Source organism: Dermacentor variabilis, chromosome 1 (assembly GCF_050947875.1).
Source record: "Dermacentor variabilis isolate Ectoservices chromosome 1, ASM5094787v1, whole genome shotgun sequence".
NCBI classification, from domain to species: Eukaryota; Metazoa; Arthropoda; class Arachnida; order Ixodida; family Ixodidae; genus Dermacentor; species Dermacentor variabilis.
This window is the reverse complement of record NC_134568.1, coordinates 225,086,515-225,106,220: the sequence shown is the minus strand read 5'-3', so window position 1 is coordinate 225,106,220 and position 19,706 is coordinate 225,086,515. Positions and strand designations below refer to the sequence as shown.

Below are 19,706 nucleotides of genomic sequence, written 5' to 3'. Positions count from 1 at the left end.
GTCACATGTACATTCATGAAGTGTGTTTTAAGGCTAAATTTCGAGCGCTTCAGAACCTTCGTTTCGTGTTGCTTACATCAGAAAGAAAACTGGAATCTGAAAAGCTACAATATCTTCTGAATAGGGGTAGGCGAATAGTCGAAGTTTCAAATACGAATCGAATGCTACACACGAACTTTTCGTACTCGTATTCAAAAAGTAACCATTCGCTTACTGTTTTCCGTCTGCTAAACAAATTGTCTGAAATGAGACAATGGCAGAAGTGTTAGAATTCAGTGTAGAAGCAAAATAGGCAATGCAAGCTTTGCTATCGGTTTTGCGGCAGAAGCCTGCCTGTCAACTTGTGTTTTTTGCTCGTATATAGTCTGTCATAGAGAGCTTTTGACCATCTACTCAGGTAGCATTGTAAATGCGTAAGCATTTCTCTGCCTACCCCAACGACGAAACCCGTCCCTCACGTAAGACGATCGCTTTCAAGACCCGCAGCAACGAGCGAATTCACCTTCGTGAATTCGAAACGCCAACTAAGCGGCAAGAACACAGGCCCACACGGCCACGCCATACGCAGCTGAAGTTACGGTTGATAACTGTTGATAATGGTTCGACGCGGATGGATAAGGCGTTAAAATCGATAATGGCTTATAATGATCGGAACGTCATCAGCACACCTGGCGCCGCCACCTGCAGTAGTTTGCTTGCGTCATCGATTCACCTTGCGCCGCCGTCCGCAGCAGTTCGTGTCGCCGCAGCGCTGTCGTTTATACTGGTCGGATCAAGTTTCATAACATTGATGATGACACCGGGCTGCGTGGCGATGAGCAAGTGGCACAATGCTTACGCATACTTAGCCAGCTCTCAGAGGAGTTTCTGCGTGAATTCTTTATCTTTTGTGCTACAACCTGTAATGTTTTTCTTGGAAGGGGCCCTTTTACTTCTACACGGGTTTATAGAACACGCGTCCTTCAGCAGCTTTTTTTTTCTTTTTGGTAACCATTTATGTAGCGTTTCTTCAGAGGCTGTTCGCGCACTTTTATTTAATGAGTTAGTAATCTTGTATTTAAAACTGATAATTTTTTTCCTGATAGTCAGCTGTCGTTCTTTAACTAGTCGGTACCGGAGCGGTACCTAATTCTACCGAAACAAATATTCCTATTGTAGACAAGTGCGTGTACGTTTCGCTCTTCGGTAATATATTTGATATTCGATACTTACGCTTTGTATTCCATTCGCATTGGAAAAAGTTTATATTCGTCCACCTTTACATCTGAGGTAATGTTTTGACAGTTTAGTGGCATAAATACAAACGATTGCCTTGAGTATGGTAACAAAGCACGATACCCATAATTAGTGGCTGTTTATTTTGAAAACTGCACTGTTTTTCACTGCTGTAACGAACAGAGTGCGAAAGCAGAAAAATATACCTGATTACTCATCCTTAAAAATCGAGCAAATGCCTCCGTTCAGTACATTTCCTTTCGATGGAGGGTAATATGATGTTTTTTATTGTTATTATATTGACGCTCATTTAAAGTTTATTTACAAGACGGCGTTAAGCTTCTCAGCTCAAGTTTCTATTTTCTTTTTCTCCTTTTGGGGGAAGAGAAAGGGGGTATCACTAATGCCGGAGAGGGCTCTTCCAGTCGCAGCGTAATTGGTGTGGTAAATACCATGAGTTGCGTCAACTTGTATATAACTACGCGTGCTTCCGTGCAATTACATATATATTTACCTCCATGTTATTTGTACTGAATGATTCGGTTGATCATCTGGCCCTATATCGCGTAACTTCGTGAGTAGTCAAACCAAAATATGCGCCTATTTTGGGCAGGTCGCGTCGTAGCTTCAGCGAGTACGATTGACTAGCTTTTGGGTTTTTTCTGAGGTTTCCCAGAGTTTACTTCCGAGGTCAGAAAACATGCCAGGCTATAGGGAAACATCCATATTTCGTTGGAAAAAGTCGCAGTTTCGCCTGAAAGGCGAAGGATCGATTGCGATAGCAAATTAGTAGACAGCTATACGAAGTAAGGATAGCAGTTTTATCGGCCGTATAAACTTGGGAACATTCGCTAATTAACTGAATCAACAAGCATGGTGGCAGCGCACATAAAACAAACGAACACATCACACTCGATGAGCGCGAAAACTCGCTGTCGATACGCTGGTTTGAGCAAGCGCAGCAGCGGCAGCGAGCGAAGTGACCTTCGTGCGATCTATGGCTTCAACGCTAGAGCGGCGAGAACACAGCGCGCTCAAAGGTATCCTTTCAACATACGCCGCGCGCGTCCGTGCAGAGTACGCACTTCGCGGAGTCGAAACTGCCCCCCCCCCCCTACCTCCCCCGCTTCCTCCCCGTTTTCCTCCATATTGGCGGCGAGGAGTTACGGAGTCGCCATCTATCGGAAGCGCCTCGCTGGCGTAGTATGAGGAATCACGTGGCGCGCTCCTCATAGGTTTTGCTGTCAGCGCTCACTGAAAACACCACGCGCGAGCTCTCCCGGTCATTTCTGTAAGTACTTTAGAAACGAGAGAAGTTTTTACTGTCTAAATAATAATCTTGGGCAAACTGAAAGCACACAATCGTTTACAGACTCTATCTCTTTACCGAATACGTACAGTGAACGCCACTGCGCGCGGTCGCCGCGATGAAGTCTCCCGAACCAGCTTCTTGCGTGAAAGGTAGGTAAACGTTGAGCAAACTATGTGAAATATGTTCTTATAGTGTTTGTATAACTAAATGGAGCGTAATAGAACGAAGCCTCAATGCAGCGATCGCGCAGATTCGCAGCGACCGAATGCGCGTCTGCATGATTGTCCGCGCACTGTTTCGCTTTCTCCGCGCGCGCTTTTTCGCACCGTGGCATGAGCTTTAGGCCGCAGAATATGAGCATTTGACAGTATACAAGCAACCATTGTTGCGTGGGCGCTATCAGAGCGGTTCAAAAGTAATTTCATTGTAGAGACTTCGACGCCTACAGGGACTGTGATGTGCCGTTGCGACGATTCAATACTTTTTCTTCTAAATTCTTTGAACTTTCAATATTATTTCTCGAGTTGCGTCGCACTGTATGTTTATAGGTGTTCTCAGCGTGCAATTTCCCGCTGCTCCTTTTTTTTGTAATCCAGTGCATTAATTCATAACATAAACATGACCATATGCCATGCTTTCTTTAAATGTGCTTCTTACCGCTGCCTTTCCACTCCACTGAACTTGCCAGTATCTATAGCATCGACAAGTTCATAGACCAAACCATCATGACATTAGTCGGGCAGCGGACTGGATCGAGCGTCTCAGTGCGCGTTTTCAGAACATCGCAGACCGGGCGCCGTAGCAGAAATCTTCCTCGCGTCTGTGCTTGCTGCATACCCGAGTTGTAGCCGATGACTGTTTGCCGGTTTTATGCTTCGCGAGCCAAGCTTCACGCAGCTTCTTGTCCTGCGGCTACGTGTGAATAAGTCTGACACCGGCCTCCGTTACGTGCGTCCGGCCCTCCGGCACCGAGCAGTAGCCTACCATGTTGCGCGCCTTCAAAGGCAGCCACTACCTATTGTAGTGCTTTCAAGCGTTGTAAAGGAGACACTCGAAGGGGGAAAATTTTGCCACTAAATGAGGACCGCAGCGTAAGAGGGAATTTAAACTCGTTTTCAGCTCGCTTCGGCGCTCCCGAAGCAGCCGACGCGGCCGCTATGTCCACGTGATCCCTCCTAGCACGTCATGCCGACGGTGGCGCCAGCTTTTCCAGTGGTGGAGCTCGAGGCCAATATGGCGGGCGAGCCCCTGCGCCCGGTCGCGAAATGCGTAGTTGTTGCCGGAGCACAACGCTGCCCCCTTCCACCACCCGTCCCTCCCATCCCCCCACAACCTTTCGCGCGGCGGAAAACGACACGTTTGCTCTGCGCTTCCTTTCTTCGCGCGCGCCAGATAGAGCCGGATCGTCGGCTTCCCTCCGTGCTTTCTCATACGTACAGCATACCACGCGCGGCGACGGTGTTATCGCCCTTGGGACTTTATACGGGACATCACAGCGACGACAAAAATGCGCCCGTAGTGTCCATATAATTGCTATCGCAATAAAAATGTCGGACGGCCCTAGCAAGCAGCTAAAATGACGGGGAAAGAAACCTGACATGTAGGGTAATGACCCGGCGATTAGCAACAGTGATACAAGTCACGCGAGTAGGCTAGCCACTAAAGAGTGCATGGCCTTTGTATGATGCGCCAAGCTGGGCGTTACGACATGCAAAAGTAAAAGTATCCCTGAAGTTTTTGCTGAAAGTGTTCGGTGGAGAGCGAGATATCCTATAGCCAGTAGAACACGCGGGAAACGTGATCGGTCGAGAATACATCCCCATGATAAGGGGATGTACTTGTTCTTGGATAATTTCAAGAACATTGTTGACGTTTGTTCCCTAGCCTATTTGGCCCCAAATGGCAGGAAGCGCAAGGGCGCTGCCTAGCGCGGAAAGTCTCTTGCTCAGTACGCCCGCCAAATGTCTTAGAGCGAATAGCGTTGAATTGTACAAAGTTCATGTGGCGCAATAACGGAGACAGGAAAGGAAGACAGAAATGACATGGACAGCGCCAGTCTATGTCGTTTCTGTGTTCATTATGCAAAAAAGAGGTGAGGCGTGCAGACAGACTTGGGCTTCCTGAGCTTGCACAGATGAGTTTTGTGTCTTCTTTCCTTTTTCGCCTCAGTGCTCCCTTCAGTTGATAGTCGGCGTTCGTGTTGTCCTCTTCTCTACTCTTGTGTCCTGTCGGCGCGCCTCACCTCTTTTTTGCATAATGAATCCTTACGAACTAGCTCAGCTTTCTGTCGTTCTAAGTTTCTGTGTTCCTTTCCTGTCTCTGTTTTTATTGCGCTGCACTAACTTTGTACAATTCAAGAATATGTACCATCTAGCCCGTGAGCGTATTTCACCGAGTAGCTTTCCCTTTTTTTTTTTTTTGCTTCTTTCGCCCGTTTTCGTGGTTGTTCGGTTACTCTGCTGTCAGCGTAATCAGTAACAGAAATCGGCATTTTAAAAAAATAGTGTGAGTGTGACGACGCAACAATTTGTTTGTCGTAGTAAATGAAGTTTAACTGATTTTTAAATTCGGCCATGCTTCATTGTCACATAGAGGCACATTTTTCTACTTGTAGCGAATGATGTGTGTCGGTGAAATTGTGAAGTCCGGCTAAAAAATTTTTTGCGGTGTTGCTGAAGTCATGTGCCATGGGTAAGATTGAATAGTGAATGAGTCAAATATCGCGTAATAACAGGATTGTGTGTTATTAAATTTATTAGATGCTGAAAGTACTATATGAGGACCTTTATTTAGGTGGCGTGTCCAAACGATGACATTCATGAGTTGCCTTGTAATCAAGGATGTATCAGGGAATATTATTTTGTATTGAAGTTTTGTGTATTGACTTTCATTGGTTTAACCTGTGGTTCCGCTTCTTGCAGGCCACAGTCTGCTGTGGTTGTGGAGCAACGGAAGCTTGTCACCAGCTACCAATGTGAGCCGAGTGAAATGCCCCTGACTGGCGAAACATTCGGACAGTACATAGACGGCGCTGCTTCCAAGTGGAGTGATGATGTTGGCTGGGTGTTTCAGCACGATAATCAACAAATGACCTTTGGAAATTACAAAGCTGATGTAAGTTACGTGACCGGTTCATGCAGTTTTGTTGCGTTTGCATATAAGCACTAGTATAATAGTGCTGTCTGATTTTTATGTGACGTACTTGCAGAAAAAAATGCCGGTTTTGCTTGTTTCATTGTTCGTAAATTATTTTCTGTGGTGCAATAGAAGGCCCTATAGCATTGTCAACACGTGACCTCGCATTTTCAAGTAATATGTCGGTAGGAAATCGCATAATAATTGCAATGTCACTGTATAGTGGTGAGAGCAATGTTATGCCTTCTTCGGTACGCAATACCATTAATGCATGTACGTGTTGGCTATGCATTAAGGTGAATGTGTCACGGCCGCCATCTTGCGTGTAGTTCAGATTCTCCCACCAGGCGACCCTACTCAACCATATGTTTGGAAAAAAGGGAAGAAATCTGCTCTTCGCCGTCGCAGCATGCTCCAGTATGTCCCTGCTGCGACGCTGCAGCAATTGATTTGCTTTAGTTGAGGGAAATGCCCCCTCCCCCCTTATTTTCAGGACGAGTTGTGCCTGGAACCATTGTTGCTTTCTTTTGCTGCGCATGGTGGCCTTCTCCCCGCTGATACTTTTAACAATGGCTCGGTCGAACATTCCTCTATGTAAAATGGTTAGTTCCTGCTGATGGTGTCTATCATAGTTTCATACAATAATTACTAGTGGGAACTCTGACGCTAATGTCTACGGGAGCTGCAATGGTAGCGGTTGTACCAACATGGCAATTATGGGAAGTACATGGATTTACCTAAATTTGGTCCTTCTGGCTTCAAGCGGCTTTGTGACTTTGTAAACTAGTCATTTTCAACCAATGTACTGCGTAATAAATAATTAAGTAAACATTATCGAAATTGTCCGACGGCAGGATTTGAACACAGGACTTTTAGCGCAGAAGCCGGACATTGAAACCATTAAGCCACACCACGAAAATATCGAGAAGTGATGTAAAACGCCCTTATGAATTTATTGCGGGCATGAGACGCCTTGAGGCGCTTGGCGCGTTTCGATTTGGCCACCTCGACAAGCTCAATCGTTGCAATTAGTAGCGATTGTGCATGTTCGCGGCGTCTTCTGCACTTCGAAAAGCATAAATTGCTCTGAAATTTAGGACAATAAGATTTATATAGCGTAATATACAAAGCCACAAGAACGTCTGAATCCACAAGCACGAAGATCAGACAAATCCATGTACTTCCCATAATTCCCATGGTAGGGCAACGACTCCATGCAGCGCCAGAGTTCCCTCTACAATAATGTAGGAAACCTTATGATGGCTGTAGGCGTGGTAAGGGGTTCGCCACTGCCACTTTTGACGTGGCTGTCATGTGAATACGGGCCGCTGCTTCGAAAACCGTCTCGATAGATGGCCTGCAGACTGCAGTGCTCAATACCTCGGCGGAACACACCACCTGTAACAATAAAAACAAATTCAGACTGAAATGGACGGAACCTTCAGTGACGTTGATCGTCAACTAGTTTTGTTTCTTTTTCTTCCTAGTGTCTTTTTCTTTAGAGAATTCTGGAAAGTGCGAGCCCGCTAAAGGAAGGTTCTAGGCTTCAAATGGTAAATGTAGCTTTGTGCGTATAAAGACATCGCTAGAAAGAGAAGGAAATTGCTATCGACTGCAGTAACTACATGTCTAGCGCAGTTTGCTCACACCTGAACAGCGGCCAGCAGTGAAGGAGGGGTGACGATAAAAGATAGGCGTAAAGGTTAGTATAGAGTAAAGGAGATATTTACAACAGAGCGACTAAGTAAACAGAAAAAAATATGAGCCATTCCACTCTGTGAAGGTGGTTTACCAGCGGAGCTGTTTAGCAAACGACACGGAGGTGACACATAATATTGAAGAGAGGTACGAACTCATTTATTGTCGTGATAGGTGGTCATCGTGACGAAAGATACGCACATTAATTTATTATCTTGATCTGTGGTCATTATTTCACTCGCAACTGCAATCACATTCTTTGATAATGTCAAATCGATGGACGTACGCCGCTGGGTGGTCGGTTGGCCCGGTTCAGTGTGGCATTGCAAGAGATATATCTGCAACACGGAACGCGTAAACCTCTCCATTTTAGGTATCTACGCATCCACATTGAAATCACCGACAACGACAGCAGGGCTAGTGTCATCGCAGCTAATTCACGCTGGGTGGGTAGCCATGAACCTTGCAGGACTGTGAGTCATTGCATTGTTTGCCTGCTTACTGGGGTATGAGCGGGGGTATGAGCCATTGATAATGAGTTTTCGACATGCTGTTATGTATGTTGGATGCGTGATTAGAAAGAATTTAAGCACTGTTCGCTTCACTTTGCTGAGTGCTTGTAGCCTCTGCCTTATGGGGCTATAAGCCATTGCATTGTTTGCTTGCTTACGAGAGCATGAATGCTTACGGGGGTATAAGCCATTGATAATGATAGTTTTTGTTCAAGGAGAACAAAGATGCATGGAACACTACCCCATATACAGCTTCGCTGTAAAAAAAGACAGTTCGTTTGTGGAGTGACTTCCTCAGGAAAAGTTGTCACCGGCACTGTTAAGGGCAAAATATAGTCCGACGTGCCGTGAGCGCGCGCACACCGTATACGTCACGCTGGCGAGAACAGCGTGGGTCTATAGTTCGACCCATAGTTCGACGCACTGTCGCAGCCGACGCGCTCCGACGCGCCGGGCGTCGCGCGGCGCTCGCCCGCGTGCCGATTACGTCGGACTATAACGCGCCTTCAGGTCGCGTGGAACAGCGTGGTGGCGAGGCCCGACTGCTCGAAAAAGTCGCAGCGCTTTTGTAATGCCCGTGTCACATGGGCACCCACGAACTCCTTTAGGATAAGGGAGCGCGAGACTTCCTGCCTAAGGGAGTTCGTCCTCAAGAAAGTTGTGGTCGTGTCACACGAGCAATAAGGGGTTTTTTAAAGTAGCCGCCAGAGGCGCATTCAGCGGCGTTTCGCTTTTTTTACAAATACAAGAATGTAACTTCTAATTACTCTCGTAGCTATTATAATTAATGCTCTTTCCATAAAAATATTATTCTATAAATTTGATGCGAAAAACATACGCCTCGTTAAAGATCAAAGTTCTCTCGCTAAATATAGCAGCGCTGACAGCGACGCTAACCACTCTGTGCTTATCTGTGTTTTCCTTTGCGGCGTGGCGAGTTGGCTCTGCGTTCTGCTATCCGAACTGCTGCAAACTATGCTAAAACGCAACATTTCGTGCACGGTGACCTCCTGAGTGTTCCTTTTATTTTGTCTACTGTGCCGGTGTCAGTCATGACTGTCCACACCGACCACTGCATAACTAGCACGACAAAGGCCACGTTTACATGAACCCGGCGTGAGCGGTTCGAGTCAGAAATCGGGCTGACTGAGCCCGACGTGACCGCGTTTACATGAACTCGCTACTTACGAGTCTAGACAACGACGGCACACAGTCGAGCCGAGACATCAACGCGTTCGAACTGGGCTTCCGGTTCCCGCTGCCCTCTGTAACAGGTCTTTTTCGTGGGTCATATCGCTACGATGAGGTTGCACTGCACAGTACCTTGTCTTCCCCTTGTCCTAATACAGGGTCTCTACCAACCGGGAAAACTGGGAATTCTCAGGGATGTTGAATAGTCTGGAAATACTCAGGGAATTTATGCGTCTATCACGGAAAATTAGCTGTAATTTTATTGAAAGGGAACGTAAGTCGCGGTAATGCTGGCTCGAGTAACAAAGAGGAATCGTAACGAATCTACTTTGACGCCGTGTCGTCGGCTGGAGGAGGTGCCAACGTACAGTCAACGACCGACTTTGCGGACGCCCGATAATTCTGACAGCTTCGCGGCACCACCACGTACCCCGTAGAGTCAACGTCTGACATTTTGGACACAAGCGCCCTTCGCCGTCCAATTTTCCGGACTTTTTGCCGTGACCGCAGATGCGAAATGGCATTACTGAAACAAAGCCCCCACCGCCGCCATTTTGATTACCTCGCCGCCTCGAACGGCGCTCTCGCACGCAGATCCGCTTGCAGCCGTAGCCACCATCGCGGTAGCGCTAGGCCCAGCTGCTTCGACGTTCGCTGTTACGCTTCTTGCCGCCGGGTGCCGTGTTTTTCATTGAAAGAATTCGCCGCTGTCAACAATGCGACTCCGCCTTTGTGGTCCTCGCCATTAGCTTCGAAGTTCGGAAAGCACGGCGCGTTGCACAAGGCAGGTTCCTGAAAGAGTATCTTCGCCTTAATGCATTAGTGTTATGTAGTGAAGCATACGCAAAAGTATTGCAGTGAAGCATAACAAGTGTCGGAAGGGGCAATTGTCAGGGACGCCGTATGTATTCCTTAATTACACACGAGTACACTCGCCATCTCCTGTCACAGTACGAGCACCGATACGCCTAATAAGTGTACTGGCACGCATTCAGACCTTTTTCGTATGTGCTTGTGGCGATTTGAGCCCGTAAAGGGACCCTGAAATGATTTTGACGATTTTGTACGAACGTACTGAGTCGATAGAGTAGGTCTTTCTTATCATTGATTGACGCATCTATGTGCTCCGCGTAAAGCGTGTAATTTATTTTAAGGTTTCTAAAATCTACATCGCTGCCGATCACAGCACACTGCTCGGTAGAATTTTCAGCCGCCCCTACCCCATATGACTTAAATCACCCAATTGACGTCAGTAGGGCGAGCTATCCGATCGGCTGCCCAGGGCGCGTCACCGATAATTTTTCCATCTTTATGGTGAACGAGTGATGTTCGTAATAGTTGAAATGTTAGCCAATTTGTTTCTATAAAAAGAAAGTAACAGAAAGAGAATGCACAAGAACATTTTATCACTACACTTAGGCACTTCCGGCACACAGCAAGCGTCGTCTGCTTGTGTCACAACGTGCTCCATTTTGACGAGAGCCCCGCGGTCAGAGTCGGTCTCAGCCTTTTCGCGAGCATTATGATTCGACTTTGTTGCGTTGTGGACGGCAAGCGTAGCGACTGGCAATATGTCAAGCTGGGACATCATGTCCATCTGCAAGGCAGCAGACGAGCGGACTGGCTGCAGCGCATCGGACTGCTGCTAACCGATCGGCGCCAGGATTTGCGTGTTTGCGGCCGTCACTTTACACCGGAAGATTACTAACGCAATAGCGTTTTGCGAGTCCTATATTAGGGTAAACACAAGCGCAAGGGGACAGGGCTTGGCCGTTTGACCGTGTCGTTTCACTGGATGAGCAGGAGCGCAAATGTGAATGGTCTGCACGGTGCAGCCACGTGGTGGCACAGAGCTCAACTACATACAGTAGCAGTAAGGAAATGTATTCTTCCTTGCTGCTGGTGTAAATTTTTCGCAAGAGTGTAATCGGGAACACGTTGTTTTTGTAAATGTTTAAAATGTTTTACATTTGGTTAGAGCAATATTAGCAATTTGTTTGGCTGGTTAAGCTATGCGCTAACAGGGGGGTTATTCTGCAAGAGTCCACCTAATGGACTGTCCATGTCGGCCGCTGCTGACTGGCTAGGGCCGATCGTCTCCTCTCTCGTGCAGCTGCATCCAATCAGCAGCGGCCGAAATGGACAGTCCACTAGGTGGTCTGTTACAGAATATCTCCCTGGTGCCTTGACAGTGCAGACCGATCAGGCCGCTCACGTACGTCTACGCTAAAGTTCCTTCATCAGCTTGAGTTTATGCTTCCAGCCATCCGTCGAAACACCCAGCTCGCCTGTGGTTGCCGGAATACCAGACACGCTCGGCGCGGCGACAGGATGCTAGCAACGCACGCTGCTTCGATAGCTCTCGCTTGGGGTCGACTGCCAAGCAGCTGGCGGAGAGTTTGGAGTGGCTTCGCCACAGACCACCTATACAAACTTAGAGAAGGGAAACTGTACCTTCCACAGTGCAACGGAAATAAGTGTAGCGGTGGCGTCGTGAACTAAAGTATGCGACCACAGATGGCGTTGTACAACAGGAAACGGGATTGGTGGACAATATCAGGACAGGATTGGTGGACAATATCAACGCAAAAGTAAAGGAGTAAATACATAGGTATGCATGCATATAGAACCATTAAAGGCTAGGTGGCGCGCGCCGCCGCCGCCCGATTCAAAGGGTTGAGCCACAATCATCCATCCATCCGGGGTTTTGCACGTATGGCCGCTTTACCAGGTGTTCTGTGGCTTTACTGAGTTTCTGGCTGCTGCGCCTCGATCGTGCTCCCGCCAGTTTGGTTGCTGTGTGGCAAACGTAGCGCCTACATATACAAATATACGTAGCGCTGAGTCATATCGAGTTAAGGCACACTCTGAACTGACTTTTAAGGGCATCCCGAACGGTTTTTCGTTTATTACGCCGCCGTTACCCCGAGTTGTGCCGCCGCGCTCCAGCTGTTGCATTTCGTGTAGGAGCTACTGACAGAATGCGGTTTCCAGGTGGCACGATGGCCTCGACTGGAATAAACGCTTACGACACCAAAGATTGAGCAAGCCTGAAAATATTTTATTTGCATTTTACAAGTACAACAAGAAGCACACGTATACGCATCCACACAAACGCGGTTACATAGTCAAGAAATGGCTCATTAATAAGGGTAGCACAAACGCACAAGAAAGAAGACCTAAGCTACAAAACGTTCGGTCGGCTGCTAAGTATAATAATTTCCCTGTCACTGCGTGTCACTTTTATACAGCAACTTTACAGCACTACCAGGCCGAGTAGTTTGGCGGAAAGAACGCAACAGCTTACGGCCGTCAGCTGCCTCTTCTTTACGGGTGTCATAATTATCCTTATCTCCGCATCAACGTCGTGCAAGTCCGCATACAGGTATCTGTATCTGAACCATATGTGCCAGCTTAATACATGTCTAGTGAAATTATGATAACCACTGCGTCTTATCAAACATGTATTGGTTTTGCAAATGCGCATTACAGCTGACGGAACGACATACTGTAAGTGAAGCACAAGAGAACAAGGACAAAAGGGGGATACAACACTTGAAGAAGAAATGAAGAATTAGTAGGCGTACAGCAAACAAGCGATGACGGAGAACACACAATGATGCATCGGGTGTTCTGTGACATCGATTTGCGTACTTACGCTGTTATGGAGATCAACGGCATAAAAACGTACCTTCAAGCGTACTCCCTCAACCTCCGCCGCATTCATTATGATAATCAACGCCTAAACAAAATGAGGCACTATTTTTTGCCAAGAGTAGACCTCTTTATAGCGATTCTATGTAATGACTCGCAGACGAAACCAGCGTGCTTTTCGAAAATGTTTTACCGCCGTAGTATTCGTACGCCAACGGCCAGGAAACACATCGATACCAATAGGCTGTCGCTGTCGGTGGTTAATCAAGTACAAGAACCTTGACGCTATGACTAAAAAGTAGCTTCAACAATTAAATTTTTAAAAAATCAACTGCCTATTTGTCTGAGGTAAAAAAACATCCTTAGGCAATTCGATTGTTTATGTCAATGGTTTGTGTAAAGTAAAAAATTCAGCATGTTCAGCGCCCCTAGCAGAGAAAGCACAAATTAAAGTATGCGACCAAATTACAGTAGCTCCACTTGCGCGCTTACGCTGAAACGCACCTCGATTGATTTTTCGCCCTCTGTGGCCATTTGTTGAACTTGAGAGTGTGCGGGGCCTGGCTTCGCGCGCTCGCCTCCTAGAGAACCGGAAGTCGACGACACGACGTGCCACCATGACGCAGAGCCAGTGAAGGTGGAGCTTAGCCCTGATCACTCGGCGAACGAGTTGAGGAGAAAATGCATGACTATGGAGGAGGGTAATTTGTAATCGTCTGTAGCTCTCTTAATGTGAGACGTTTCACACAAATTGTAGTGCGAATGATTAACTTTAGCTGTACCCTACGCGTCTACAAAATTTGTCCAAACCGTTTCAGGGGTCCTTTAATGGCAATAAAAGACATGCATTTATTTTGTCGAACTGCCCGATTTTTCGGATGTTTTTGCGGCCCCTAGGGAGTACTGAAAATCGTACGTTCACTGTACAACTGACCAAGAGGATGGTTCGGGAAGCGAACTTGCGTCGGAAGGAGGACGAGAGCAGAAAGGACTGACGCATTGAGGAATGAACGGGAAAGGAGGCGTGCCGCGGCTTCTTTGAAGGAGCTTGAGATCAAAAAACAAAGTGTATTGGCTGTCGCCGAGATGTAGGTGTCCCTCATTCAAACCAAAATATACTCTTTCAAGCAACAAAACGCAACACTGAGGCGTTGTGCGCGGGCTGAAAGTATGTCTGGACAGCTGAGGGTGACTTAGCAGCTGGAGAGAGAGTCTCATTTGTGTCAAAGTTCGAACATCATACCAATGAGCTTGTAATCAATAGGTAGAAATAGCTCACATTGGAAAATATTTGCTTCTGTATGCATCTCCTTTTTATTCGTATTTGAGAACGGTCGACTCGATTCGCAATGGGTTTTACCATTTTTTTCGAAGGTACTTTATTTGCTGAGCATTTCACTAGCAACCCCCCCCCCCCTTTTCTGTTTTCTTATTGACTAAAATAAGCACTACTACTTATTATAAAAACTAAGTCGCTTTCTTTATTTTTTAACATGCTTACTATATATGATAGCATCGGGTGACATGGTGTCCCCAGCCCGCCTTGACATAAAACAAAGTTCTGTGTCACCCAGGGAATATTGCAAAGGCACTCAGGGAAAACCTGGAAAACACAGGGAATTTGGAAATGTCAACTTGGTAGACACCCTGTAATACTATCCTCGCTGCCGGCGCATAAATCGCGACGCCCCAGTGTTCCCGCGCAGGTCTCGGCGTTGGCAGGCCGAACCCGTCCGCGTTTACATGCTGCTAACGGGTCGGGCTGACACAGCCCGACTCGGCGCTTGTTCAGTTCGACCGGCTAGCGTTTACGTGAACTCGACAGGCATATTGCAGCCCGACAAGCCGACTCGACCCGATTCTGTCGGGTTCGTGTAAACGCCTGAAAAATGAAAAAAAAAATATTATGCCAAGCGGCCTAGGTCGAGAGTATTGCGCGACGGAAAAGCTTTGCATGCAGTCAACTATAGTAATATTAGCTTCATGCATCCCAAAACATTTCGTTTATGTATAAGGGGCGCCGATCTTTTTTCTTTTTTCCGCGCTGTTTGCAAACTGCATGAACATGAATGTGGATTAAGGTGGCGAACAAATGTTCCTAGGCCATCGCTCTTGTTTTGGTACGAGAGTGCCGGCTCCTGCAATCGCTGAAGCTATAGGCAGCGTTGATCTGAGCTAGTATTCATAAGAGGGTGATCACTTCCAGGAACGCCGACTGATGATAGCTCCGCCTGCCGTGGAATAGTTCAAATGTTCACCTTGTGCGATACAGTTACCGTAGCGGCGGCGAGGGATGTCTCCTTCCCCCGCACTAACAGAAGTTCCTTATCACCAAAAATGCATCAAAAGCAGAAGGAAGATGAGCAGACGCTATCCACACAAAGGTCGAGGTAAGCGGACGCTGCCGGAAAGCGCCCATACTCTCTGTCGATAGCCTGCTTCCCTTCGCATGTGCGAGGGACGTTGCCTTCTCTCCCTTTCGAAAGCCCTCGTGTTTACATTTGTCCCACGAGCAGGCAGAATGGTTCTTGGCTCTCGTCGCCATGTCGAAGCATGCGGACAAGTCCCTACAATGCTTGTCATAAGTATTTGCAGTGCCCGAGCGCCAGCCAGAATACAAATGTCATAAATAGCGGAGATTTTCGGTCTGCACGGCCCACGGATGAGGCGCAGACGGCAGCACTCCGGGACATGAAGTCCGCGATTGCCTCATGCCTGTTTATACCTCATGCAGCAATGGTGCAGAATTATTTCCGATTCCTTCGTCCATGTGCATGTATGCTTTTAGCTCGCTATTGGTGTGGGATGGGCTGTGGGAGAAACTTGAGAAGGATGCTATTTATATCATCGACGAGTACGACCAGTAGTAGAAATTAAGGGAAAAGGGTTTATTTGACATTAGTTGCATGGCTCCAGTTACGGAAGCCCACTCAAGGCAGGAGCATGTTAAACGCCCGAGTTCACCAGGACACGTCGGGCCCACTGCACGAAAGGTCTGCGCTTTTAATACCGTCGTCTTCCCTAGTCTGCTCGACTGGGGGATCTGATGACTGCGGCCAATCGCAATCGTCGAATTGGTCGCCCATGATATTGCATCATTCCACCCCGCTCTACCTCCGGTGGTATGAAATAGGGGACAGGACAGCAACCTGGGAATCCAAGGTCGAAGCCGTTCCCACCGTAGCACTCGACGTTGGCCCTCTTCTATCATCAGTTGTAGTGGTAGGGGCCTTTTGTGGACCCATCAACAGTCTGTGTCAACGCTGCGTTGACTTTTGGATAGGCGCTGATGGATGGGTGGGGTTGCCTCGTGGCAAACGTCTAAGGTGTACTGACATACAAAATAAAACGATCTGGTTTTTTCTGCTTTAAGAAGTAGCTAATGATCCAGTGATCACGGCACGAAACATTATTTATTTCAGAGCGCGAAAGGGGTAATTGTTTGGAGTCTTGTTTGTAGCGACCAGTCCAAGTTTCAGAGAGCAACGAGCTGGCTCGTGATCGCATAAACCTCTGACTTATGTTCTGACGCGCACGCCAGTGTGTTGTGTTGCTAGTTCGTCTGCTACGCCTGCACGTGCTTTGAGACGTCCTCGCCACCATCGTCGTCGTCGTCGTTTTCGTCGTCGAGGCGCTGCGATTTCCTGCAGGCGGGAGTCGCCGCCGTATTAGACGGGGCCAATCACTTTCGATTCGACTCAATAGAAAGCAGCGACTCGGATACTGCGGCCTGCGACAGCGAGGACGAACCTCAAGTAAGCCACCATACCTCAAGACCCTCGCAATGGTCAGTGCAGCGCAGTCAAGCTGATAGTGCGGGAAAGCTGCTGACACGACAGAAACTGCCGCTTAATTCTGCTCTTGCAGCGGCACGGAGAGCGTCCCACTACAAGCAACAACTGAGAAGAGCACATGCAAGCAGCATAGCAGCCTACGAAAATTCGTGACGCAGCGTTTTCTCGGTTGTTTACAACCAATGTTTACAATCCTTCCTTGATGTCGATGTCGCGAGGTGCTGCATTTTGCGGTTGGCTGCGTGCACGTACTTTAAAATTGATTTTAATTATGTTCTAAGCTACTTATTCGCTATTGAGATTTAACAGACGATGTGTGTGCCCACATAAATTGATCTCACGCTTTATTTCCACTTCAGAATTTTTGTCGGTACTCCTTTAATGCCCTTGGCCGTGTTGAGACGTAACACATTTGGCACAGATATGCGTCCTACAATTATTATCACACAGAATCCATCCGCGTTTCATGCGCTCCCATTTCCTAAGGAACTCATTCATGAAGAACTCAACAAGCGAACGCGTGAAGGAAGAAATGCAACACAAAGAATACTGCTTGCGTGTCACTGTATTCTCTGCAGATAAAAACAGGAGTAAAAGAAGGCATTATGATTGAACTGATAAGTGTCACTCAATGACATGATGAATATGCATATGTGCATGCATAAAAACTTATTATATGGGTTTGTTTCAACATTTGCCATCTGTCAATTGCTGATGTCGACTTATTTGGATGTTAACCCAAATATATTAGAGTCGTAGAACTCGATCACGGGATAGCAGCTGTAAATTCGAAGGTTGCAGGTGCACTGAGAAGATAATTTTTCCGGCAATGAAATCCTAGCAGGGGTGTGGGAAATTTGAATATCGCACATAATGTCTTATTCGATTTGTCTATGGCAGTATTCGATTTGGTGTCAAAAGTGACAATTCACTCACCCCTACAAAGTTGACAGCATAGTACACTTGGTTAAGCTGTTTTTAAACCGCGCAAGCTTGCGGCGTGCGTGCCGTGCTGTCGCAGCTAGGTGTATTGCATTGGCGCACCCGCTTGAGAACCCGCTCAGCCGGCGGGCATGGTATTGGAGGTCGCGTCACTCGAGTTTCAGAGATGAGCTACAGTGAAATGGTAAAAGAAGCGGCAGCGCAGAACGTTCGCTTTAGGAAATATACACGCGCTCACCGCTACTAGCACTTATCGTGCAAGCGTTATATAACGATCACAATGGCCGTCGCTCGCGCATAGCCTTGCGCACAGCCCTCAGATGTTTCCCAAGTTTCGCCGACAGCCGTTTTCATTGCTTTCGCGAAGGACTGTTTCTCAACCTCCCCATGACGCAGGCGTCCAATGCCAAGTCCTCGCACTGGCCTTTGGAATAAGATCACACGCTCTATACAAGCTGGAACTGCATACATAAATTATTTGCCAAATTTACTTTTTTCTAAAAGTCATCAGTCTACATAGCGCAAATTAAGCACGTATTGTCGGCCTTTTTCGCGCTGTCCGTAATAGACGTCAGAGTTTTGCAAGACGCGTAGCGCCACCTGCCGGTGCGAAGAGGCAGTAATTGAGTAGTGCGAAGCCCGACTCCCTTGCTGAGTTGCCTATGCAGCTAGCGACTGCGAAACAACGATTTAACTAGATTTCGGTCCATAGTGCGAGTGTTTTGCGCATTTAACACCCAGACAGAGAGCTATGAATTTCTCCGCTAGTCGGACGCGCCGTCGAATAGGTGTTCTGTGGCCTAACTGCCATAAAGCGCTTGCTGGCTCACTCGTCAGACTGTTAGAGGAAACGACGGCAACCTCGATGCCTCCGCGCGCTGCGAAGAAACGCCGCAATCGACGCTACGATTGCGTTGTATATTGCCATGAACGTGAAGGACTGAATAATAACGTTCAGTTTTACCGATTTCCATCGCGATCGTATGAAGGGGAAAGGAGAGAGCGCTGGATACGGGCCGTTCAACGTGTTGGGTGATCGAATTACTTGCATTCCCCACAACACAGCGGCTCGCATGAGAAAGTGCGATAATGTTGTTCTGCTGTAATTGCGCTGCGTAGCCCTGACGGAGGACCGCGGCAACCGAGCCAAAACTCAAGAATCTGCAGCCGCCACTTCGTTGACAACAGAAAAAACAACGTTGCGAACCATCCTGCGTATATGTGCGATCGATATTTCTACCTGTTAGCTGACGTCCGCCTCCGCTTGACTCAACAAGTGGAACGGAGAGATTTGGCTGGTCAGTTTAACCAAACATTTTGGTTCGTTTATGAAATCCTGTTCTAGAGCATCGTTGTATCGCGAGCTCATTTCTAGTTTCGGTATTTTGTATGTCCTCGCGCCGATACAACAAGCATGTTTCGCAATGTGCTGAGCCTGCTCGACTGCGTTCTTCAAACGTGAGCAATAAAGTTGCTGTAGGAGCACCGGATGAGTAATTGCGAAGTAACGCACGTGTGTAAAAAAAAAAAAAATGTCGGGTATATTTACATTTATTTGCGCGCTTGTGTTGCTTGAAGCGTCTGCGAAAATGCAAAGGTACTGTGCGATGCTGTAGCTCCTGTGAGACAAAGATGCGGCGCGCAGGCACTGTAGGAAGCCTACTTTCGTTATGTTCGCACGCTGCTTGCTGCCTTAGAAAACATTTTCTGTTTGCTGCCCTAAAAAAGGCTATGGAAAGATTTACTCTCTGTAAATAATTGCGAGAAAAAACATTACGATAAAATGCATAAAAATATATAGGAGACACTTAAGTCTTGTGTTCAGGACATTTTCAATATGAATCAATTTCAAATGCTTAGATTATTATGCTCATATGCCTATAAATAAACGTGATGCTCTCTGTACTTGCGAGTTTCAGCACGCCGAAAAAACACCCGAGACTTCTTTTATATATTGTACACGTACTTCGCCCTACTGAGCTTCCTCCCTTTCCGAAGCGTGGATGGGTGGAAGAAGCTTTCCAGGTCCTTGATTTTTAGGAAACCGTGCCTCAACACAACCGAAAGAGGAGGGTCCATTGTGGCATGTGCACCTTCGCTTGCGGACAGCTCTTTTTGCGCTACTCAGTTCGTGCCAAGGTTGCGATGGGGGCGCTGGTGATGGGTTTTCCCACAGCGCCGCCTGGGCAGTCTGCGGTCTATAGCCGCAAGTATATAGTGCGATGAAAACTGGCTCTGCGAGGAGCGAGTTAT

General features: G+C 47.3%; 1 protein-coding gene across 1 annotated transcript in view; it reads left to right on the top strand.

Moving 5' to 3' along the window:
- Positions 1-19,706, top strand: part of LOC142557769 (putative acyl-CoA synthetase YngI) — a 158,006-nt gene that overhangs the window by 67,620 nt on the left and 70,680 nt on the right. The window contains exon 2 of the mRNA XM_075669872.1: positions 5,449-5,641. Coding sequence (XP_075525987.1) covers positions 5,449-5,641 — 193 coding nt within the window. The remainder of the gene's footprint in view (positions 1-5,448; positions 5,642-19,706) is intronic.